This window comes from Argopecten irradians, chromosome 7 (genome assembly GCF_041381155.1).
Source record: "Argopecten irradians isolate NY chromosome 7, Ai_NY, whole genome shotgun sequence".
In the NCBI taxonomy this organism is placed as follows: domain Eukaryota; kingdom Metazoa; phylum Mollusca; class Bivalvia; order Pectinida; family Pectinidae; genus Argopecten; species Argopecten irradians.
This window is the reverse complement of record NC_091140.1, coordinates 4,895,987-4,922,603: the sequence shown is the minus strand read 5'-3', so window position 1 is coordinate 4,922,603 and position 26,617 is coordinate 4,895,987. Positions and strand designations below refer to the sequence as shown.

Genomic DNA, 26,617 nt, shown 5'->3' with positions numbered 1-26,617 from the left:
CTGTGTAGGGATCTACCAGGTATTTACTGAACGTTCTGTGTAGGGATCTACGCCAGGTATTTACTGAACGTTCTGTGTAGGGATCTACACCAGGTATTTACTGAACGTTCTGTGTAGGGATCTACACCAGGTATTTACTGAACGTTCTGTGTAGGGATCTACACGTCCCCTTAGGTATTTACTACCCGTATATTTACTGACCTTTGGACAAGATAAAGGTGTACATAGTTATCTCCCTTATACCCAGTATTTACTGACCCTTTGGACAAGATAAAGGTTACATAGTTATCTCCCTTATACCCAGTATTTACTGACCCTTTGGACAAGATAAAGGTTACATAGTTATCTCCCTTATACCCAGTATTTACTGACCCTTTGGACAAGATAAAGGTTACAGAGTTATCTCCCTTATACCCAGTATTTACTGACCCTTTGGACAAGATAAAGGTTGACAGTTATCTCCCTTATACCCAGTATTTACTGACCCTTTGGACAAGATAAAGGTTACATAGTTATCTCCCTTATACCCAGTATTTACTGACCCTTTGGACAAGATAAAGGTTACATAGTTATCTCCCTTATACCCAGTATTTACTGACCCTTTGGACAAGATAAAGGTGACATAGTTATCTCCCTTATACCCAGTATTTACTGACCCTTTGGACAAGATAAAGGTTACAGAGTTATCTCCCTTATACCCAGTATTTACTGACCCTTTGGACAAGATAAAGGTAGACTGTTATATCCCTTATACCATACCAGTATTTACTGACCCTTTGGACAAGATAAAGGTGACATAGTTATTCCCCTTATACCCAGTATTTACTGACACTTTGGACAAGATAAAGGTACAGAGTTATCTCCCTTATACCCAGTATTTACTGACCCTTTGGACAAGATAAAGGTTACAGAGTTATCTCCCTTATACCCAGTATTTACTGACCCTTTGGACAAGATAAAGGTGACAGAGTTATCTCCCTTATACCCAGTATTTACTGACACTTTGGACAAGATAAAGGTGACAGAGTTATCTCCCTTATACCCAGTATTTACTGACCCTTTGGACAAGATAAAGGTACAGTCTCCCTATACCAGTATTTTGACTTGGACAAGATAAGGTACAGAGTTATCTCCCTTATACCCAGTATTTACTGACCCTTTGGACAAGATAAAGGTGACATAGTTATTCCCTTATACCCAGTATTTACTGACCCTTTGGACAAGATAAAGGTTACAGAGTTATCTCCCTTATACCCAGTATTTACTGACCCTTTGGACAAGATAAAGGTTACAGAGTTATCTCCCTTATACCCAGTATTTACTGACCCTTTGGACAAGATAAAGGTGACATAGTTATATCCCTTATACCCAGTATTTACTGACCCTTTGGACAAGATAAAGGTTACAGAGTTATCTCCCTTATACCCAGTATTTACTGACCCTTTGGACAAGATAAAGGTTACAGAGTTATCTCCCTTATACCCAGTATTTACTGACCCTTTGGACAAGATAAAGGTTACAGAGTTATCTCCCTTATACCCAGTATTTACTGACACTTTGGACAAGATAAAGGTGACATAGTTATCTCCCTTATACCCAGTATTTACTGACCCTTTGGACAAGATAAAGGTTACATAGTTATCTCCCTTATACCCAGTATTTACTGACACTTTGGACAAGATAAAGGTTACAGAGTTATCTCCCTTATACCCAGTATTTACTGACCCTTTGGACAAGATAAAGTTGACATAGTTATCTCCCCTATACCCAGTATTTACTGACCCTTTGGACAAGATAAAGTTGACATAGTTATCTCCCTTATACCCAGTATTTACTGACCCTTTGGACAAGATAAAGGTTACAGAGTTATCTCCCTTATACCCAGTATTTACTGACCCTTTGGACAAGATAAAGGTGACATAGTTATCTCCCTTATACCCAGTATTTACTGACCCTTTGGACAAGATAAAGATGTAAGTGACCCTTTGGACAAGATAAAGGTGACATAGTTATCTCCCTTATACCCAGTATTTACTGACCCTTTGGACAAGATAAAGGTGACATAGTTATCTCCCTTATACCCAGTATTTACTGACCCTTTGGACAAGATAAAGGTGACATAGTTATCTCCCTTATACCCAGTATTTACTGACCCTTTGGACAAGATAAAGGTGACATAGTTATCTCCCTTATACCCAGTATTTACTGACCCTTTGGACAAGATAAAGGTGACAGAGTTATTATCTCCCTTATACCCAGTATTTACTGACCCTTTGGACAAGATAAAGGTGACAGAGTTATCTCCCTTATACCCAGTATTTACTGACCCTTTGGACAAGATAAAGGTGACATAGTTATCTCCCTTATACCCAGTATTTACTGACCCTTTGGACAAGATAAAGGTGACAGAGTTATCTCCCTTATACCCAGTATTTACTGACCCTTTGGACAAGATAAAGGTGACATAGTTATCTCCCTTATACCCAGTATTTGTTTGATTACCAGTTATACAAGAAGGGGAGTAACCCCCTTGGAAGAAAAGAAGAATTACAAGGTTTATAACAAAGAAAAGAGACTTCAAGGGGTAGAGAACAACAAAGATTTCTTGTTCACCTGGGCCTGTTCAGAAGGTATGTAAATATAGAAGAACATAGATTGATTTTTATTAGTTTAACATCCTATTAATAGCAAGGATCATCATTCATGCAAGAACATGTCAGGTTATTGGTGGAGGAAAGCCGCAGTACCCAGAGAAAAAAACCACTGAACAGCGGTCAGTACCTGGCAACTGCCCCACATAGGATTCGAACTCGCAACCCAGAGGTGGCGGGTTTGTGGTAATATGATGAGCATCTTAACCACTCGGCCACCAAAGCTCCTGGAAGAACAGGGAATAATACATGTTCCTGTTGACTGCTTGACTTTGTACAAACAACACTGACCCGTTCCGTCAGCTGAGTGCCAGAGGCCGTATTTTACACTGTGTACAAACCACACCGACCGGCTCTGTCAGGTTAGTGACAGAGGCCATATTTTACACTATGTACAAACCACACCCAACCGTTCTGTCAGCTTATAACTAGTGACAGAGGCCATATTTTACAGTGTACAAATCACACCAACTCGCTCCGTCAGCTGAGTGCAAGAGGCCGTATTTTACACTGTATACAAACCACACTGACCCGCTCTGTCAGCTGAGTAACAAAGACGGTATTTTACACTGTGTACAAACCACACCCACCTTTTCTGTCAGCTGAGTGAAAGATGTATTTTACACTGTACACAAACAACATCGACCCGCTCCATCAGCTAAGTGACAAAGGCCGTATATTACACTGTGTACAAACCACATCGACTCGCTCCTTCAGCTGTGTGACAGCTTGAGGCCGTATTTTACACTGTGTACAAACCACACTGACCTGCTCTGTCAGCTCAGTGACAAAGGCCATATTTTACGCTGTGTTCAAACAACACCAACCCGTTCCAACAGCTGAGTGACAGAGGCCGTATTTTACACTGTGTACAAACCATACTGACCTGCTCCGTCAGCTGAGTGACAGAGGCCGTATTTTACACTGTGTACAAACCACACTGACCTGCTCCGTCAGCTGAGTGACAAAGGCCATATTTTACACAATGTACAAACCACATTGACCTGCTCCGTCAGCTTAGTGACAGAGTCTGTATTATACACTGCGTACAAACAACACTGACCCGTTCCGTCAGCTGAGTGACAGAGTCCAAATTTTACACTGTGTACAAACAACACCGACCCGTTCCGTCAGCTGAGTGATAGAGGCCATATTTTACACTGTGTACAAACCACACCCACCTGTTCTGTCAGTTGAGTGACAGAAGATGTATTTCACACTGTACAAACCACACCGACCTGCTCCGTCAGCTGAGTGACAGAGGCCATATTTTACACTTTGTACAAACCACACCGACCTGCTTAGCAACCTTTCTCTATTAACTAATTACCTTTCTCTGTTAACTATTACCTTTCTCTGTTAATTGTTACCTTTCTCTGTTAACTGTTACCTTTCTCTGTTAACTGTTACCTCTCTCTGTTAACTGTTACCTTTCTCTGTTAACTGTTACCTTTCTCTGTTAACTGTTACATTTCTCTGTTAACTATTACCTTTCTCTGTTAACTGTTACATTTCTCTGTAAACTGTTACATTTCTCTGTTAACTGTTACCTTTCTCTGTTAACTATTACCTTTCTCTGTTAACTGTTACCTTTCTCTGTTAGCTATTACCTGTCTCTGTTAACTGTTACCTTTCTCTGTTAACTGTTACCTTTCTCTGTTAACTGTTACCTTTCTCTGTTAACTGTTACCTTTCTCTGTTAACTGTTACCTTTCTCTGTTAACTGTTACCTTTCTCTGTTAATTTTTACCTTTCTCTGTTAATTTCTCTGTGTTACCTTTCTCTATTAACTGTTACATTTCTCTGTTAGCTATTACATTTCCCTGTTAACTGTTACCTTTTTCTATGTTTATCGTTCCAAGGGTATGTTTAATTTTGTAACATAGTCTTTTTACTGCTGCTAAGCTTTGGCCATGTCTTATAAGCAAACTCATTCCAAGCTAATATTTGATGCTGTGAAACAGCATTCTTAGGTACACTCTGAGAGCCTGTGTACATCTAAGCAATAAAACCACTCCGCGATGAAAATTAAATGTTGTTTTGTTCATTTTACATATTACTTGATAGTATGAATAAATCGAACATCAGTATTCAAAAACACAAACATTGAATTTGTACATACATATGCACCATAGACGGTATGTTTTAAGTGTTCAGTAAGGACTCTATGATTTATGTATACCTACGTGTCATGTATGGTCCCAAAAATCACGAACAACGCCGTCTTCGATGTCTTCATCCGCGACAGATTTTCAGTGGATTTTGGATTGTGTATGGTTTTTTTCAACTTAACGTAATTCATGCTACTGATCGATTAATGTAATGAAATGTTAGGAAGATAATTGTAAAAGAAAGTTCTTATAACAGTTATAGATGTTTTTGTTTCGGTTGCATTGACGAACTATATCTGATGATATTATTGCGCAGTAAAAGTTAATTGTTATGAGGTTCCTTCCTTGTTCTGTCACTGGGAGCCTTTTGTTTATCGACAACTGCGTTATATTGAAAGGGAAAAGGTACAAAGTTTATCAACATAAACTTACAAAATATAATGATGATATCTATCTATATATATACGAGCTACTAAGAGTGACAAATGAACTTATATTGGCGTGTAATGTACGGTAGCCTTAAGAAGACTTGCTAAAGTCTGATGCATTGCATGAAGTTTTCTTGCCGTTATCGTTCTTATAAATTCAAAAGAAATTTGAGTGTTATAAGTAACCAAATAATGTACCTTTTATTTGGCAAAAAATATCTGGCCATGATTTGTTATTATTTAAAAGTCGGCAAAGCAAAAATCACGATAATATGTTTTTCACGATAATATGTCGCTAACCAGTAGGCCTACAGTTCTTGCGAAGACTTGCTAAAGTCCGATGCATTACATGAATTTGTTTTGATGTTACCGACTAGCGTTCTTGTGAATTTTAAAGGCGAGTCTGCGGTAGATCCTACCGCACAGTCCGTAACTAATTTAAGGGGAGGGGCTTCTGCCCAGACAGCAATAAAAATAGCATCAGCAGCTGTGTTTGTAAACACCACTACAGATAACATCACACACTGACCAGTGGCTAGTGTTACAGAGGAGGCTTATAAATAAAACAACACTAGTTATTTATGAAATTTACAGCTTTAATTGATCATTCAATATCATCTTTGGAAAAATCATGGACTACATCTAGTAACCTTTATCAATATATATGTTCATTACATATCAGAGAAGTATATATATATATACAGTTCTGTATTTGCAGAGTCATTTTTGCATGCCGGTAAAAAAGAATGATTATTGAGTCTTATTAGATTATCTTCTCTTACTTACAAAGGGATATTGCTTGCTATTTGGTGGAGTACTTCTGTTAACAACAAATAGTTAAATAATTCCAAAAGTCACTTAGATACCTCTAATAGAAATGAGTTATAAACCTTTCCCAGAGTTTTCCTAGATGTTCATAACTCTTTGGCCTTAACTTTTTATGCCCAGATTTCTTTCTTGGTTTTCATGGATCCTCATACCAAGTGATTGAGGTATAGTCTCTGTCCACATTTTGGTTCCAATCAAGAACGGCCATATTTGTACGTCTTTGGTATTCTTTATGTCCAAATGCAATTCTCTTGTCGTGGTAGATTAAGGCTGTGTTGTTAAAAGACTCAACATAATGAGTGTCAATGCAGTGGCTATAGTCATTTGCATTTTTGTAGACTTGTAATCCTTGAATTGCCTTCAACAAAATCTTTTCAGCGACAGAGTCTTTGATAACACACTTTGAAGGTTCATAGTTTTCGTCAGTGCGGCAGCGAGAACTTGGCAAACAATTGGTATGAATGTTTTTATAGTGTTCCACAACATTATCTAGCAACGCGCGTAATTTTTCAACTGACTTGTCACAATTCCTCATCGCATAATAACAATGGGTTTTTACCGAGGCAGCTTTGTCGGACAGTTTCTTATGCCACGTGATTCCGTGCATTTTCTTTGTGCCACTTGTAACAGTTTTCAAAATTTTGGACACTCCTTTAACAGCATGCCATGTATCATTGGCATTAGTCACTGTTGGTTGGTCAGTATTTAGGTATTTATTCACTGATGCATTTCGATCATGTCCATGTATATTTATGTTTACGCCACACTCATCAAAATGTTTGTAAAGTGCCTGAGCTCCCAACACTTCGTGCCTTTGACTGACAGGATCGTCTTCTCGTGTAATAGTTATGGCACCAACAACTTTGTGTGTGATGCACCCAAAAGCTATTATATCTGATTGTGCGGCATTTTTCCTCCAACCGTGACGTGCATCACTTAAAATGTTAATGCCTTCATATTCTGTTTCTTCACCTTGTAACAACGTCAGTGCTGTTTCTTCCTTTATGGCATCCTCAATGCTTTCTTGAGTAACATGCGATGTCACATAACAATAGATATCATGTACATTTTCGAAGAAGGATTCGGAACACACACCAACATTGGCTGCATTTCCCAGTCTTTCATACTGTGTGAATCTCAACCCACTTCCAAAAAGGGAATGCATCATCCTCAGATTTGCAAGGTATTTCCCACCTTCAACATGAGGGGATGTGTCGTATTTAAAAGAATGTTTCCCTTTACAAATAAAAGTTAATTTGGCGACATGTCCATTCCGTTATATGTCTTTCACGTCGACAAATTTTTCGCATTCCTTCCCATGCAGCTGAATCCCTGCACACATATTTCTGATTGCCGATTCTGTGACAAATTAAAGTGGCTCTTCTGTAGCATCTTTGTCACAATGTAGGTAGTGTTGAAAGTTTAACATTCCACTGTCTTCTGATTCTTTGTCTTCATAGGTTTTGAGAAATAAATCCAAGACTTGGTTAAGAAGCTCTGTATTTGTCACATTAGATATCTTGTTGTTCAGCAGTAGCTTTGCTTTGTCGATCTTATTGAACATGACTGTTTTTGCCTCATCTGATGGTACATAGAACTTCAAGTTTCCAAGAACAGGTCTATTGGGTTGTTCTTTTCTCCTCTCATTCCTCCTTTTCATCATTTCACCGTCATCTGACACACGTTTTTTCCTTGGATTATCATTTCTACTTTCTTCTCTAATTTGTTTTGTTGGTTGTACTTGTTGGTCATTCATGTTTAGAAATATTTTGGTAAATGATGTTTCTGAAAAAGACTCTTGCTTTTGTCCCATGGACCAGTCCATTATACCAAAGGAGTTGGCATTATTATATGTCAATTCATTTTGGGATATCTACATGTATTTTATATGCATATTGCATTGTGATATAAGGTATAATAAAAGAATATTCCTGAAGAATACCATTGGTTACACTGTTTTGGATGTATATGATTTTATCTATTTTGAAATAATGATAATTCTATTTACTTCAGGAACCCATCTACCTTCATCTTGAAAAGTTCAATAGACTGGTTGATTCCATTTATGCCACATCAGATTTGCGAAATAGAATAACTGGTTGTTTGATGAAAACCGAAGTAATCATATACTATCTAAATAGCAATATATAAAAGTATGAAATAGAGCTATTTTCAATTCCATTAGTATGGAAATAAAAAAATAGATGCTTAAATAATATCAAAGAACAAAATTCAAGATTATGTAATACTGCCTGGTAAACCCCACAAATAGAATGACCCACTGTCCAGTCTCTGCCGCCAATTTTATTGCGCCCTTTTCCCCTTTGTGGTGTCCAGTATCAGGATATAGCACCTACACTCAGTATACACTCCTCAAAATTTATCAAAGAATTATGGATGATGAAAGGAGAAATGTAGAACTTTTACTTACAAAAGAACAGTTAGATGTTATTTCAGCCCTCTTTGGACATAATAACTGGAACTTTGAAGAAGCCATTGTAAATGACTCGATCATGGCAAACATCTGAAGATTCATCAAGGGCTCAAAGTGAAAATGTGATAGCCGAGGAAAATCATCATACTTTGTTGGACAGGAGTACAGAAGCTAGCCCAGCATGTGGTGAAAATTCTGGCAATATTGATGGTGGTCAGTGTGGAATGTCAGAGGAAATTCAGGATGGAGAATGTCCAAACTGTTTATGTAGACCTTGCGTAACAACAAATATCCAGTCATGGCTTGGTAATGGTGCACCAGCTCATGCAAGAAACTCAGGTATTCGTAAAATACGTTATAAAAAGTTTTGGACGTTACTGGCTCAAAGAGGTTTGTGGAACGATGGTCGTTATAAAAGGAGAAAATTGAGACAATTAAATAGAACAGAAGTTGATGGATGTGTGTGGACTAAACGAGAACTAATGCCAGAGTGTGTATTGTTTCTTGTGCGTCAATTATACCCCAACCCAGTGGGACAGAAATACATGGGGCACAGATGGGTATAGGATTATAAAATAGAATTTTAGATACTCCATAACATTTTTTTTGCTAATTATACAGTTGTATAGTGATTACAAATCCAATGTACTTAGTGAAAAACAGATATATATACATTAATTGATTATTGGTTTACTCAATTATGGATTACTTCTGATGGATTACTTTATATTCTACAAATGTTGTCAACTCAAGGTTCGTAAGCATGTTTTTATTATTGTTATTATTATTCTTCATAAATACATGTACTATAGTACATATGTGTATACATGTGTATAGCATGATCACTATATGTAACACAACCTCACAACCACGTGCAGTTGTTTTGATGAAAGGTTAGCAAAGGTCATTTCTCCTTATTTGGAGGAGTGTTTTTTCAAATTATACTACACTCAAATAATATTTTCCCTACTACTACTTTTAGCTATCACTTTCATTGCAGAAAAGAGGTCTATGTGTTCTTGAAATCTTCATAAACATGCATGCCAAAAATAAATTCGAGTTAAATTTTAAAACTAATGCTTTTTACAAAATTACTCCTCTGAAGTGAAAACTGCTAAAAAAGAGAAACATTTTGAATTAGGCTCCACCCCTTTCCTTTTATAGTCATAGTCTAGGCTCCAGTTTAAATAAATCTGAGTTTTATACGTAACGAAATAATGTACATTTTATTTGGCAAAAGTATCTGGTCATGATTTAGGCCTATTAGTCAAAAGTAGTCAAAGCAACCCATGTTAGTTTTCTAAAAAGGAAACCAAAATATATCCGGAAATCGTAATATTTCTAATGTTATATTTTTCTGAAAATATTATTAAATGTAAGTTGATATGAAAATACGGCTATGTAAACTTATGATTTTTTTTGTCTTTGAAGAGATGATGAAATTTATAATTTTAGTAATAAATAAAGAATTATAAAAAATGAAACTCAGATTCTGACCGGTTTTATTGGTGTTGAAATCGTTATTTCCGAAATAATTTTAATATGAAATTTATTTCAGGAAAATGAGTTATTCAACTTATTGTTCTTGAATCAACTTTAAATATCATGAAATAAATACGGTATACTGTAAACATATTTTGTTAAACTACAAAATTCAACACTGCACACTTAGTATACTGAATTCAATATTTAAATGAAAAACCAATTTCTTTATTCCTTTGTTTGAGTCCTTCATTCACAGCATCTATGAGTGGCCTTGGCACTTTAATTCTACAAAGTAAACCTTGATAAGATGATAATAAAAGATTGTCATGTTGTTTTTTATAGGGTCTAAATCCCAGCGCTGTGAGGATACAGGAGCATGGTTTATCCAGGCATTGTGCTACATTCTAAAGACCAATGCTCACAAACAACACCTACAAGAAATGCTGACTATTGTAAGCCAACATTTGATTGGTCAAAACTGAATGTCTTAACTAGCTTCTTATATTTACTGGAAGTAGTTTTCATGTTCTGGGTGAAATTATCCTCCTGATAATTTTATGGCCACATTAAAATAAGAATTGATGTCAGAATTACTGTAAATATACATTTTTAGTGCAATTGTAAAAAAATGTTAATTGTGATTTATTAGAGTGGATACAATAGGCACAATTCAGTGGGTCTATATCAGAAATTAGCACAATTCAGTAGGTCAATATCAGGAATTAGCACAATTCAGTGGGTCAATATCAGAAATAAGCACAATTCAGTGGGTCAATATCAGGAAATTAGCACAATTCAGTGGGTCAATATCAGAAATAAGCACAATTCAGTGGGTCAATATCAGAATAAGCAAATTCAGAAATAAATAGCACAATTCAGTGGGTCAATATCAGAAATTAGCACAATTCAGTGGGTCAATATCAGAAATCAATATCAGAAATAAGCACAATTCAGTGGGTCAATATCAGAAATTAGCACAATTCAGTGGGTCAATATCAGAAATAAGCACAATTCAGTGGGTCAATATCAGAAATTAGCACAATTCAGTGGGTCAATATCAGAAATAAGCACAATTCAGTGGGTCAATATCAGAAATAAGCACAATTCAGTGGGTCAATATCAGAAATAAGCACAATTCAGTGGGTCAATATCAGAAATAAGCACAATTCAGTGGGTCAATATCAGAAATAAGCACAATTCAGTGGGTCAATATCAGAAATAAGCACAATTCAGTGGGTCAATATCAGAAATAAGCACAATTCAGTGGGTCAATATCAGAAATAAGCACAATTCAGTGGGTCAATATCAGAAATAAGCACAATTCAGTGGGTCAATATCAGAAATAAGCACAATTCAGTGGGTCAATATCAGAAATAGGCACAATTCAGTGGGTCAATATCAGAAATAGGCACAATTCAGTGGGTCAATATCAGAAATAAGCACAATTCAGTGGGTCAATATCAGAAATTAGCACAATTCAGTGGGTCAATATCAGAAATAAGCACAATTCAGTGGGTCAATATCAGAAATTAGCACAATTCAGTGGGTCAATATCAGAAATAAGCACAATTCAGTGGGTCAATATCAGAAATAAGCACAATTCAGTTGGTCAATATCAGAAATAAGCACAATTCAGTGGGTCAATATCAAAAATTAGCACAATTCAGTCGGTCAATATCAGAAATAAGGACAATTCAGTGGGTCAATATCAGAAATAAGCACAATTCAGTGGGTCAATATCAGAAATAAGCACAATTCAGTGGTCAATATCAGAAATAAGCACAATTCAGTGGGTCAATATCAGAAATAAGCACAATTCAGTGGGTCAATATCAGAAATACCATTTTACAAAATTTAGTGCTGTACATGAATTAGTACTTCATTAAGACATTGCAAAAAGTGCTAAAATATAACTACGGCTAAAATAAGTAGATTTGTGAGACTGTTATTATATTAATATTCTGGATTGTGATTTAAATTTGTTTCCAACAACACTGAAAGATTTTCATGAGGCTGTGAATGAGACCTAACATTGTAAATTAAACTGAAGCTTAAATTTTTAGTTGACAAAAATTTCACGGCTGAATTCTTGTACAAATTTCTTTGCCGATTTCTAGTACAAATTTCTTGGCTGAATTCTAGTACAAATTTCTAATACATGTACTAAATTATCTCCCCCCTACCTAGTTTGAATCTATCAGACATCATAATAAAAAAATCACCAGAACCAAATTTTAGTGACAATAAGAATTTTCTAGAAACCTGTGGTTAGTCTAATGGCAAATATATGATCTATATAATTATTACATATTTATTATTTTTCTGGATTTTTGTCACTTCTCATTGGTCAAAAACATGCCACGTGATCACCGATGAAAAACTATATTGCACGATTTTTCTGGAAGTAGTTTATAGAAAAAGTATTTGTGTTCCTGGCACTTTGAAACAAACGCTTTGATGATCTGAGTTTGAAGCATAACCATAAATTGTGACAGACGACGTTGATTGTTTCGGTTTCTAACAAAGATGATGATGACTTCCAGCTGATGACTACAGTTTAAGCTTTTAAAGTTTCAATATAAACATGGTAGGGGTGTAGGAAATAATCGAATAACATTCATTAAGCGTCTGGAGCCATTGTATAGTGAATATGTTTGATATTTATTTTTAAATTCCACCTAGGCTACTTACAACATTAGGCCTAGGCTAATCCTACAGTATGTATATGATTTTTATTTTACGGAATGGAGTACTAAGCATAAGATAATGTATCTGAATGTCAATCTGAATCTGTTAATATATGTTTGACGTTGAAGTGTATTATTTCAACGGAGAACAAACTATACATTTAATTGACTGTGTCTTTAAGACATGGAGCCACATGTATAATGGAGTACATGTACATGTACGCAATTTACAAACACGCATGCACCGGTTCCATGTAATAAAAGCTTGAAGTGCATCCATTGATACTGTTTTCATATGTTGTTTTTGAATTATACATGTTACAAAATCATAGGATTGTAACTATAATCACGAAGCAGAATTTACAATGCGATGCTCATTTAGTTTTACACTAATTTCAAAATGTAAAAAATCCAGAAAAATAATAAAACAATTATAGCATTTTGATTTCGGTCAATACATGGTTATATCGAACACAGAAAAAATATCGACCTCGGACTACGTCCTCGGTCAATATTTTTTCTTTGGTCGATATAACCATGTATCGACCTCATCAAAATGCTATATCTGTATAATATATACATATATAGTACACATAAGCTATGGCCCTTGTAAAGATTAATAATGATTTGCTATTCAGATAAACATATTTTTCTATGTGTAACCTACCTTTTATTATTACAGGTAAACGCTGTAGTGTCTGGTATAAAAGAAAACGAGCAGACGTGTCATTTTATACCAGAGAATAGAGGGAGCCTTATTAAAAATGTCTACTTTTTCCCAGGCGTGAGAGGACATCCAGGAGATCCGAAGGAAAATAAAACAGTGGGAAAGATCATTAGTTAAGAATGAGGCATAAACTAATTAAAAACAAATAGAAACAATAATAAACCAAAGTGAACTCCCTGTCGATCAGGATGGATAGTCATTATCACGGATTTGGGTGACAGAAACCGTTTTCTGGAGATAGTTCTCTATATACAGCTTTCATACTGATATCATTTCTGGTATTGTTGTTATCCCCCGCCCAACGAAGTTGGCAGGGGATATACAAATGGGTTCCGTCCGTCCGTCCGTACGAATGGTTTCCGGAGCATAACTCTAAAACCAGTAGAGATATTTCCACAAAACTTCATACACACATTGGTCTTATGGTCTAGTAGTGCCTTTTGCTATTTTTGGGTTTTCATTTTTTGCATTTTTTCCGTAACCATGGAAACATTGCTGAAAATATCATATTTTTGTACCAGGTTCGTTTCCGGAGCATAACTCTAAAACCAGAAGAGATATTTACACGGAACTCCATAGGCACATTAGTCTTATGGTCTAGTAGTGCCTTTTGCTATTTTAAGGTTTTCACTTTTTGTACTTTTTTCTGTAACCATGGAAAAATTGCTGAAAATGGCAGATTATTGTGTAAGAATCGTTTCCGGAGCACAACTCTAAAACCAGCAGAGATATTTCCATGAAACTTCATATACACATTGTTCTTATGGTCTAGTAGTGCCTTTTGCTATTTTTAGGTTTTCACTTTTTGTGTTTTTTTCTGTAACCATAGAAACATTGCTGAAAATATCATATTTTTGTAACAGGTTCATTTCCGAAGCATAACTCTAAAACCAGCAGAGATGTTTCCACTTCATAGACACATTCATTTTATGGTCTAGTAGTACCTTTTGCTATTTTTAGGTTTTCATTTTTTGCACTTTTTCCTGTTTTTTTTTCATACACATAAGTCTCCACAATCACACTTACTTCAGCTTTGATATCTCCATTGGCGGGGGATCTGAATGACTATGTCCTTGTTGGTTTTACAACGATTTTATACTATTTTTTAAAATGTACATCATTTGGTTGCCCTGGTTTCAGATGGGAGATAGGAATGGATATTAGTTTTAACCATAAGCTCAAAGTTATGATATTTTCACGCTTTCTTTACTAAATCATGAATGTAAAAAAAAAAAAAAAAAACAGAATTTATTTCATATTATTAACTTTATTGGAAAAGTATAAAAACAAGGAAAATATAGATCAACAAGAGTAAAATATTTAACAACGGTACTTGGTAATGTGTAGAATTGTACATGCTATGGTAAAAGATGTTTGAAAACCCTTGAGTCATCTATATAAAAGTCACACTAACATCAAATATATGATAAAAGGAACAGTTTGTACCAGGAACACAAACTCTTCATATTTTTGCCAAAACCTATAAAAGGCATGAGTATTACACACTGTCAATCTACTTATGTAAGCTTACCTCACGAAATGTACATAGATGTATTCGCTGATATATATTTTTTTATATATCTTTATCACATAATCCGCCTGATATCCAGCCCGACGTCGCCAATATAATATTTTTGCATTATTATGTCACTAGTCTAATATGACCTAGAGCGATTTTCATTGGCTGAAAAGAAACAAACGTCAGCATTTCGAAGACTGTTGTACAAAATGGCGGCCATCGCTCGATTTTCGCAATATATTTTTAAGTGAGATTCTTAGAAAAGTTGGTTGTTGTAGTTATGTGATAAAAAGTATCTTAAATGAGTGCTCATTTCATATGAGATTTTACGAAACTTGTCTCGAAGTTTTAAAAACTTTTAGGATTAGTTACATAGAATCTAGCTCATATAAAATGAACACTCATTTGAGATCCTATATTTATATTTCTAGATGCATGTATTTGACTGCATGAGCACATATTCTAGCATATATACAGTAAAATACATTTTTATACAGCAAAATTAAGAGGTTGTCAGCAATTCCTCTGATTATAAAACAGTAAATTGTTTAGCAAAGTCAGATATTCACATCATGATATTATTTCTGTGTTTGACAGAATGACCAACAAAATAGGACCAAGTCCATATCACACAACTAATGGTATTTAAATTATCTTCATTGATAATGTACCCAGACTCTCAACTAATACTGATTATTTCTATACATGTACCTACCAAAAATATAACGTTCTACCATATTCATCGTTATTAGCGCCCCTCCTATTTTCTGAAGTTAAATAAAGGCTCCATCCCATCAATTAAACAATGTTCTACAACTGTGTGATAACATCAAAAATTTGTATCCTTTTTATCCAGACTATATAAAGTTCATGTTCTGACATGTGTAGCCTCTGCTATGCCAAATTGTAGTGTAAACTTAATAATATTGTATACAGTTTCTTTTTGTGTTGCTTGATGCAATGAATTGTTAACTGTATTTCTAATTCTGGTGTGATGTGTATAAACATGTGTGTAAACTTGTACAAGTCTTTCACATGTGAATCACAACATAATAATGTGTCTCATAGGAGAGAATTAAACATCATATCAATGTTTCCTGTGACAGATTGATGTGCGATATGAGTTGCATTGAAATATGCCTGAATTTTTAAGTTTTTTTGTCCCAGATTACATTTTGGTTCCCAAGTAAGCGCCCGCCTTTGTACCAATTGTTTTACTTAAAACCCCCAAACTATACACTCTAGCCGTCCACCTTTGAGTTGCCCACATAAGCACTGACTAGAAGTTGACGGTTTTTCTCTAGGTCCTCCAGCATTTGTCTATGCATTTAATCTGGAACAGCCTTAAATAACCCAGAAAATCAACAAGGCATAAAACAAAAAATAAGTCAACACCCAAGAAATTATCAACCTTTACAAAATTACATTTATCTAGGAGTCTTATTGATTGAGATTATATGCCTAATATTCACAAACAAAATTTACCTTGCTACTTAAATATAGTCATATAATTATGGCCATCAAATTTAGTCTAAAGGTGCAATTTTTTTTATCAATTTATCAGAAAAAGGAAACACCAAATGTTCATTGTGTTTTAGCTATTTACATAATACCTGTACAAAAAAAAAACATTTCACAATTTTCTTTTAGGTAAGAAATTGTAATTTAACTTTTGTTTGAAGTGACAGATAAGGTGGATATTAAAGACTTTTTGTATTAAACTATTAAAATGAACTCTGGATGATGTTGTTGTTTTGTGTCCTAAGCTAACCAATACAAATGACATGTTGTTTGGATTTCCCCTAAATTATTTGTATTTAAAAATAGTTTCAATTCACTGACAAACTACACCTGTAGAAGATGTAGAATGAGGACAGCATTTCTTCAATTATATGTCTCAGTATTTTCTTCAACTCAACTCGTCATGTCAAAATCAATACATTCTTCCTTTAATTAGAATTAGTTTTGTTGGTCCTCAGGCCTAACTTCACGCTTAAATAATTCTTGAACTCCCTACTCCAGGTAACTTTGTAGATTTACAGTGTCTGGCAAAGATGTGATTCAATTGTATTTAAGGCATGCACTTATCTTTGTCTGATTTCATGTAAACCAACACATGTATTTTTGATACAGACAATGTTTACAATACAAATAATCATTTCATATCCAAATTCACTCGCCCACAACACTCGCACCTTCAGCATCATTTTCGCCATCAGTATTACTCTCTTCAATGATATAACAAAGCCGGTCAGCCCCTGACTAATACTGTATAGCCTGTAACCTTCACATGTACAATGATAAAAAAAATTAATTAACGCAATATTAAGAAATGGGTACATCATGATCATCATATATAGCCTGAAAGCTTGGTTAACGCAATATTAAGAAATGGGTACATCATGATCATCATATATAGCCTGAAAGCTTGGTTGCAGAAAATTAGAACCGCTGAATTGTAAATTTCTTGTTTACGTTGACCCCTGCTGGTAGCCGGCTATACAGTACTGTAAATTGGGATATTTTGGATGTGGTCATATTTTGGTATTCAGCATTATAGCACCTAAATTTAACGCAGAAAAATTTGACAAGAAAATATTTGTTTGTATGTTATGAAAAGTACATCTGCACATTATTTCTTATTTTAACACATACTCTTGGCTAAATTATTCAATCACATTACGTAAACATACAGGTTTTTTTTTTCGTCAACGCCATTAGCAGTGCAAGTGAAAACAGGTGATAGAAATGTGATTATTAATCACTTCTATTGAATATTTCAAAGAGTTGTCTTTTTATTGATATAATTTCAAATCTATAATGTTGGCTTGTTATTGTTGAAGGATCTATATATGAATATATAGACAAAAGGCTAACTACTGCATTATGCAATACAAATTAATCTTCAGAATGTTTATCTTTTGTTCAAATCAAGTTTTAATTATACACTAAAACCTTACACAGCGTTGGGAAATGCCCAATTTAAAAGCACCAAAATTTAACCACCCTATTTTGTACAAGAACGCCAAAATTTCCAGATGCAAAAATATCCCAATTTACGATATCTGAGACCAACGTGTCTTGCCTTGATGTCCCTGTACAAAGTGTCTTGGAATGGATCAATAACAATATACACACATTAGAATAACTGATAACATTGGTCAGATCATTGGTCATCAACGGTAAAAACAACTTCATACTCTAGTTTAATGTGGAGTTATCTCCTCTTGTGAGATACTGACAACTGTTCACACCTGTATCTAAGAGAAATGCAAATGAGATTTTATATTACTTTCTTAGACAAAATGATGTTACTATAAATACTTGCAATGTTACTATAAATACCTGTGATGTTACTAAAATACCTGAAATGTTACTAAAAATACCTGCAGTGTTGCTATGAATACTTGCAATGTTACTATTATCGTTGGTGACCTATGATTGCACTACCCTGCATTACACTTATCACCTGTGGGACAGCCCAATCTCAGAGAGCACCACCTCAACGACCTCCCTCTATAAATAGAAACCAATCAACATAACTCTTTTAAAATGAGAACTCTTCAGGTTTGGAGAGAAAATATTTATGGATATCATTGTTGTTTATGTATAGCTTCAGTGAAGCGAATGTTACCTCCAATCTCATTGGCTAAAAAAAATGACAGGAAAATCTGCTGGGGCCAATCAGATGGCACTTGACGAACACAGTGCTCTGAGATCGAGCTGTCCCACGGGTGATAAGTGTAGCGTAGTGTAGAGCAATCAACCGTGGGTCACTGATGATTGTTACTATAAATACCTGTATTGTTACTATAAACACCTATGATGTTACTATATCTACCTGCTCAAATAATCTCATGTTAATAGGTGTTACTACAAATGTTGAATGGAAAGTATTATATCTCACAAGAGCAGATAACTCTGCATTAATTACAGACAAAAGGGATTTTCATAATCAGGAATTAATCTCATTGATACATGTACATTCTTGAAACAAGGAGGATATATGGCTAGTTGAACACTTTATAGTTTCACCTCCATAAAAAACCTACTTAATAAACAACTGCACCGATATGTCCCTTTTATCAGATTGTTTACGATTGTCATTAAATCAATTTGTAAAATCCTAACACGGAGGTTTCAAGATACCAAAATGACTTGGGTAAAATGTACAATCTTATGTTAATTAGTCCCATGTAGTATCTTCCAGTGATTGTGATGTCACAAAAATCACGTCAAAATAAAATGTCACAATCACTGGAAGGTGGAACTAATTCATAGTAAATCATATTTTATCCACATCGTTTTTGATATCAATTGTATTCTGAACAATTCTTTCAATATACAATACATTTTTTAAACCTTAAAATCAACTATCTACCCATTTTAATCTAGACACAAATTTTTCAAGATTATTTTCCTTCGGTGCAGAATGCATGTTAATTTTCCTGATTTAGTAACAGATATTCCAATATTTATTAACCTTAGCCACAGTTTCATCACTTTTGCTTCAGGAACATAAAACAGTAGAATTATTACATTTTTGAGTAATACAGTGGACCCACGTTAATTTGTGTCTTCAACTAAACAGGATTGTGAACTTTCTACATTGCTAGATTTTTAATGCTTGGTCATGATCAATATAAAATCCAATATGTTCCCAGACATTTCCCTCCTGATTGAGTTTTCTGTACTATCTATATGCTATTTTTAGTGTAAGACTCACTGAACAATGCTTGTGGTTCCAAAATATTTTCAAAAAGAAATTTGTGGAACCATTTGGATATTTTTTTATAAACTAAGACTGTGCTGTATGATGTGTGTATTTGGTTTTTTTAACACTCAACTTCTATAGCTGGGCTTTGAAGATGGATTTCTTACTAATATAGCAGCGCTTACAGCCAAAATGAATTTTGTAATAGATCAATTATTTTACGAGGTCTGAGAAAATTTGAACCTTCGTGGGAACTGTTTTATGTTCCTGAACCAAAGCTTACTAGTCCCCTATCATGTTTGGGATTGGTAGCAGATGGAAATTAAGCACAGAGATCCCATCGACAGGATCAGCCCTCCAGCCGAACTCTCCTTTTACCACGTCATACCACTCAAGTACAGGACTAGCACCAGGGGCAGCAAACCGACACACTCGGTCTTTGTGTACCACAGCGTTACTGGCCGCCTCACCGTACCGAAACTGTCCGACTGTGGACAGAGTCTGGGTCGACAGATTGAATTGTAGCAGATCTTTGTGGTAACGTGATACTATATAGACTGAGTCCTTACTGGGTATGTACACAGCTGTGGATGGTACCAACTTCTTCATACTGTATTCAGAGGATGCCACTTTATTCCAATGGAGAGCACCAAGGTCGTAGTAAAACGCCCGTGACTTGAAGGCGTATATTCGGTTGGAAGAAGTGGCACAGGCAGCTATCAAAAACGACTCTTCAGGCATTGAAGGTAAATCCTTCCATTCACCTATAAAAATGAAAGCAACAGCATTTCCTTGAGAAGAATAACAGTGCATTCACAAGTAAGCAAAGTTGATTGAACTGAATGAAATATGGACTTAAAACAAGTGGGATCTTGACACCAACCAAAGAATGATCTACGTCTGACAATGGAAAGAGGGATCTTTTCTCTGTTTTTTCAAACTTTGACTACATATGAAATCTAAAAACAAACTTTAACTATCAAAATCCATGATGGTTGCCAGTCTTGTTGACCAATCATCTTATGATGGAGGGCTAAAATGTACAGAGGATAAATTGTGACAGAATTTAATGCAAATAGAAATTGGTAGGGGGAGGATATTTTTTACCTGTTTTCAAATTGAATTCCTCACAGGTTTTCAGTTTCATGCGATACTTTCCGAAGCCCCCTATTAGGATGAGTGACTCCCCGACACAGATCATGGTGTGATGTCGCCGTGGCGTCCGGAGCTGAGTTATAAACTCCCAAACGGATGTGAACGTGTCAAGCTTCCATACATCCATCAGCCAAGTGTTTCTCCCGGGGCCCAGAGAGGTTAGGCCACCGCTTACATATACATCCTTCCCTGTTAAACATGTACACTAATCAAATAGACATTCCTCTCTGTTTACAGGACAAAATAAAATTCATTACCTCAAACTCATTTAACTCCAATACTCTTTTTGATTTAAAGAATTTCGCTGGTTGTGATTTAACAATTCAGTGTGTATACCTGCCAGTAATACTCAGATACCATGAAGTGTTACCATGGTACCATTATCTTCATGATGTGAATTTCTGTTCCCACATCATTTTCACATCAATCCTCCATGGGGTAATGTTATCTAAGTTGCTCACTTTTATATACTGTCGTATAAAGATTAAGCTATACCTTAGCTGTCTTAGGAATTACTGGGAACACTAATGCAATTAGTCATTTGCTATGAAACTGTAAAACCAACTATTTGTTGACATGCAACAAAATTTCACATATTTTCATAGAAAATTGAAATATGTGAATATTAATCATTGTACTCAAGATGGTTTTAATCACAGGAAAAGACTCCAGTGAGCACTCGTGAAATATAAATTCATCAGTTTTAGCTGATATCCAACTTAATGACACCATTTCCTCCAAAATTTTGACAACTGAATCACTTCATCGTTGACCTGATCATCAAAAGAATGGTCTAGATCAATCAAAAGCAGGTTTTTCTTATCACAATAATTTTGTATCATAAGGGCAGAAGACTTTAACATTGAGCAGAATTCACACATTAACAGCCAAGTGTGCCTATAGGTGAACTTAACAACATTGCCATAAGATAAAGGTGATAAGTTAATTTCTTTAATACCTACGGGTGTAATACTGGCTGGTCTAGGGCAATACACTCATGTCGCCTGAGGCTGTATTGCATGGCTACGTACGATACCCATGCAATAAAGCTTAGTGACGTCATGGCGTCAACAAAATTTCTATTTCCTCGGTAAAATTTTAACATTTTTTTTCACAGACTTGACTGGTTTTACCATAAAAGATGCAAACAACAGAATTTTTGTTGAAAATATCACGTAATTAAATTAACTTTCAGTTGTGGATGTCTTCAAATTTATTTAAAAATGGCGGGATATTATAGTTGTAAAATTGCAATAAAACGTCGAGGTATGAAAGAAAAATACTCTTTCAAAAGTGGATATGAAGGATAGGGATATTCTACCCTCTGGATCACAAAATGTTGCAAAACCCTCGGCAAGCCTTGGGTTTTACTACATTTTGTGACCCTTGGGTAGAATATCCCTATCCTTCATATCCACATATGAAAGAGTCTTATAATACTAACCATGGACACAGGCGCTATATCCGGTTTCTTGTTGTATTACAGAGGGGTGGTCTTGTTCGTCTATAGGGATACTCTCAAAGGTACAAGTTTTGTCTATATCGCTGAGTCTGAGGATTTTAGGTGGTGGCTCCACGTCTAGTTCATCATCCGAAGCGTAGATATCATTGTCTGGGTCCTCCTGTCCTCCCAAACTCCACAGGCAGTACGGCACGGCTCGGTATCTCTACAACAAACGGTGCGATGATAATGATATATAAAATGTATACTTAGCTGAAAATAGCTGTTTGTACCTGAAATTTGTGAAAAGTCTCCTATTACAATATTTCAGTATGATCTGACTCAGAGATCATGAAGCTGTCACCAGGTTGAAAAATATCCTCCAAAGTATCAAACTAGACAACCAGACTTATACCTGGTAGCTATTTTTTATTGTCTAAGCAAAATTGTAATGTTTAGAATGTCTACCTTGCTGTTTCACTATTCTTGATTTTGATACTAAAATATTCCTAACCCTTATAATACAGTACATATATGGGTAGTAAAACGTCATCTCTATCAGCACTGCTCACCTGTGTGTCAGGTGAAGATGTTTCCACATTGTCAAACACCTCCTGATAATCCTGTACCATTGCTTGTTGTCTTAGTATCGTAATCTCTTCTTCCTCTAATACTTCTATTCTTATCAAGGGAAGTAACTCTTCAAGGTATGTCTTCCTCTCCTTCATATCATGAGATACCCACTTCTCTATTGCATCATAAACCTTCATCTCTGATTTAACAACTAATTTTCTGTCTGACAATATCTCACACAGAAGATTTACATCTAAATCCACCAGATTTGAGGTTTGTACCACATCTGAGAAGTACCACAGACAGTGTCGCTTGGCCTTCAGATACAACTCCTCCAGGGCGAACGTGTGTGTTAGTGACAAGATGGCTAAACAGTTGTCATCATTCAGCAGATTGTCCATCATCTCACAGCACAAGTCCATCACAACCTTTATCTGTAAAACATTAACAAGTTTTCTCAACAAAAAGTAACTCACAATCTTAGATGCCAGTTATTTTTGGGGTCCCAATTGTTGAATGGTTATGGTGTCCCCACACAATTATATGCATCACCTCTGAATTTAAAGCTAAAACCACATGTGGGGCCAAGTATCAACACAATCATAGATTGGTGGTTTTTCTCCAGGTGCTCTCGTTTTTCCAGCTCCTGAACCCAATCTCTTGTATTGTGGCATATCGTAGAGCATCGTAGGGTAGCGGAATTGCAAGTCCAAAAACTTGCTTTAAATGACCCTGGCTGTTAAGAAATTTGAAACAAAAACAAGAACAAACCAATTATCAAGTTTTAAATTTCACATTTAAATCACTCTTCAGTCTTAATGTTAACAAGATATCATTTTAATCTGCATACTAAAAGATGCAACTACGTAAGGTATCACAAAAAATTTCAAACACCTAAAATTTCCTACTAAATTGTCATATTGATTCATATCTTAAGATTTGTGACAGGATACAGAGAAAATTTCTTGGGTGGCCTGAATATACTTTAAACATTACCTGAAACATACAAGCTGTCTCTGTGACAATATGGACATTCTCTTGAGTCAAATCCAGCCTTCCGGTTACCAGATACTCCAAAATGATCTTCATGGCATACGGGTCAACCTGCTCTAGTACAATACAGTCTGAGGTACTCTCTTTCATATTGCTATCAAACATGGCTTTGAAATAATCACTGGTGCTAGATAACTTTTCTCTACTGCACACCATCTCCTCTCCTCCTACTATTAGTGTGAGACCCTCTCCACTGTTTATTGCAGCTGTAGTATTTGTCAGGTTCAGGTTAGTATTGTCAGGGCTGCTTCCTTCAACAGATTCAGGTTGTGTTTGACTGATGTTGGCGGATGGAAGATTTGGTATGAGGTCAGTATAGTCTTGGTAATTTCCTTCTTCATCTTTTGTTTGGATTACAGTAGGGTGAGAACTATGGTTAAGGGAGGGGTTGATATTGTCTGAGCCATGTTGTTCAGAGAGTGCAGCATTATCTGAATGATCAAGTGTATAGTTTGTCATTTCCAGACAACTCTGAGAGGGTTTTATAATGTCCACAGCGCCATTGTCTGCCACATCTTGGTCAACTCTTTTAATGGAGGGATTGACAGTATCTAGAAAATAACCCTCAAGATCTTCAACGGGTTTCACAGCCAAGTTAGTTTTGCTTGTATAATTCAGTGTGGGGTTATTGTCTAGGCGTTTCCCATCCAAACCTCCCTCAGAAAGGGCCCCATTCTGGTTGGCAATGTCAGAGATCATCCAAGTGTTTTCAGGAAGATTGCCTTCCCCATCCTCACCTTGACTGTTGTTATTTACCTCCATCATGGAAGGCCACAAGCCTAAAAATAGGATTTAGTCATATTAATGTAAATTATTACCATTACACATCTGACACATAATTTGAGTAGACAATATGTTTCTTCTATACTTTCTGAGAAAGTGACAAAATCTAGGATGGCTGCTTATCAATTGCATTGTTTCCTTTTCATTCACAAAATGCAATCGACAAATTAAGCTATAGGGACAAAGAAGAACCTACTAATGTACATATTAAATTTCAGAAAGATCTACAAAATTTTCTAAATATAGCAATAACAAACTTTAATTATCAAAATCCAAGATGGCAGCGGCTTGTCAGTTACATTGTATGTTGTTGTTGGACTACATGTAGGATCCAAGGGGAATCTATACAAATTTAAACTTTCAGACAGATCCCTTCAGAAATTTCTGAGCAATAGCAAAAACAAATTCCAACTATCAAAATCCTCCTTGGCCATCTTGTTAATCGATCTGACCTAAAATTGAAATATATACAGCTACAGTGTAGGGCTTAAAGGATCAGAGCCTATCTATTAAATCTGCGACAGATCTGTTCAGTACTTTCTGAGAAATTGCATTAACAAACTTCAAGTTCTGACAACTATTGCAATCTTAGATGGCTGTATGTCAGCCAACTTGTTGAAGGAATAATGTTCCCAAAATACAATATGCACAATTATGGTCCTAGCTTGAAAAACCTAAATAACCTAATAAACTTCAATTATCAAAATCCAATATATATGGCGGTCTAGTCTACAGGTCTATAGAACTTAATCATTCACACGTCACTGCGCCGACCCCCATAGACCACCAATCGTCAATATTGACGGCCTGGTCTCGCACCAAGAAGGAAAAGAAATAGCCGACACATGCTTATACGATGGCGAGAACTAGTACTGGGCGAGGGGTAATTGGTCGTAGGCCAGTATAAACACTAAAAAAAGATAGGCCGAATGACACGATCATCATCAGGATATATGGAATTTTGGACAGACATTGAACAAAGTTTTGACCACAAACTGCTAAGTGTTACTTCTGTTTTCAAAGTTATGGCATGTATACCGAAAACTACCAAACTATGTCGATGCATTTCGTCAATGACTTTGACAATGCCATTGTTTACCTCATTTATCAGAGCTTTATGGTTACCGGAAAGACCGGAAGTACAGAAACATCCCGAATCGAATCCCGGAAACGGCGAAAATAATTCCGGATTTACTGTTTAAACTAATTCCAAGTGTAGGTCAACTAGCTTATCATTATCGTATTTGTTATATTTGTCGTTCAAGTATAGTGTTTTCGTCGTGGAGATAATTATATTGATCAAAGTTTTAGCGTGCCAAGTGGTTCATCATCACTACCATAGAAATGTCTTGATCAAACTTGATGATACTGTACCCAAATTGATAAACGTGCCGTCAGTGGTATATCATCATGTCTTGATCAAACTTGAGTTTTAGCGTGCCTAGTGGTATATCATCATGTCTTGATCAAACTTGAGTTTTAGCGTGCCTAGTGGTATATCGTCACTACCATAGAAATGTCTTGATCAAACTTGAGTTTTAGCGTGCCTAGTGGTATATCATCATGTCTTGATCAAACTTGAGTTTTAGCGTGCCTAGTGGTATATCGTCACTACCATAGAAATGTCTTGATCATACTTGAGGTTTAGCGTACCTAGTGGTATATCATCATGTCTTGATCAAACTTGAGTTTTAGCGTGCCTAGTGATATATCATCACTACCATAGAAATGTCTTGATCAAACTTGAGTTTTAGCGTGCCTAGTGGTATATCATCACTACCATAGAAATGTCTTGTTCAAACTTGAGTTTTAGCGTGCCTAGTGGTATATCATTACTACCATAGAAATGTCTTGATCAAATTTGAGATTTAGCTATATAGCGTGCCTAGTGATATCATGATGATCACTTCGTTGTTACAGACATTATTGTCAAGTTCTATAGTTTGTGCGTCTTTTTGTCTGTTTGTCGTTTTAACTTTTAGTTTTAGTACACTGAGTGCTATTTTAACTTGCTAGCCAAGGGTATTC

General features: G+C 35.7%; 1 protein-coding gene and 1 long non-coding RNA gene across 2 annotated transcripts; one reads left to right on the top strand and one right to left on the bottom strand.

Annotated features, from left to right (window-relative positions):
* Positions 1 to 2,554: 2,554 nt before the first annotated feature.
* LOC138327338 (uncharacterized) lies at positions 2,555 to 16,604 on the top strand. Its single transcript, XR_011209033.1, has 3 exons — positions 2,555 to 2,630; positions 10,280 to 10,389; positions 13,307 to 16,604. It is a non-coding gene; the product is annotated as an uncharacterized lncRNA (long non-coding RNA).
* Positions 16,605 to 19,238: 2,634 nt separating this feature from the next.
* Positions 19,239 to 25,735, bottom strand: LOC138327337 (kelch-like protein 28). The gene is made up of 6 exons (XM_069273354.1): positions 25,689 to 25,735; positions 23,750 to 24,585; positions 22,753 to 23,187; positions 22,184 to 22,406; positions 20,692 to 20,928; positions 19,239 to 20,348 (listed from the first exon to the last, which is right to left on the bottom strand). The coding sequence occupies exons 2-6, from the start codon at positions 24,569 to 24,571 to the stop codon at positions 19,867 to 19,869; spliced, it is 2,199 nt and encodes a 732-aa protein (XP_069129455.1). The 5' UTR covers positions 24,572 to 24,585; positions 25,689 to 25,735; the 3' UTR covers positions 19,239 to 19,866.
* Between the last annotated feature and the right edge of the window lie 882 nt (positions 25,736 to 26,617).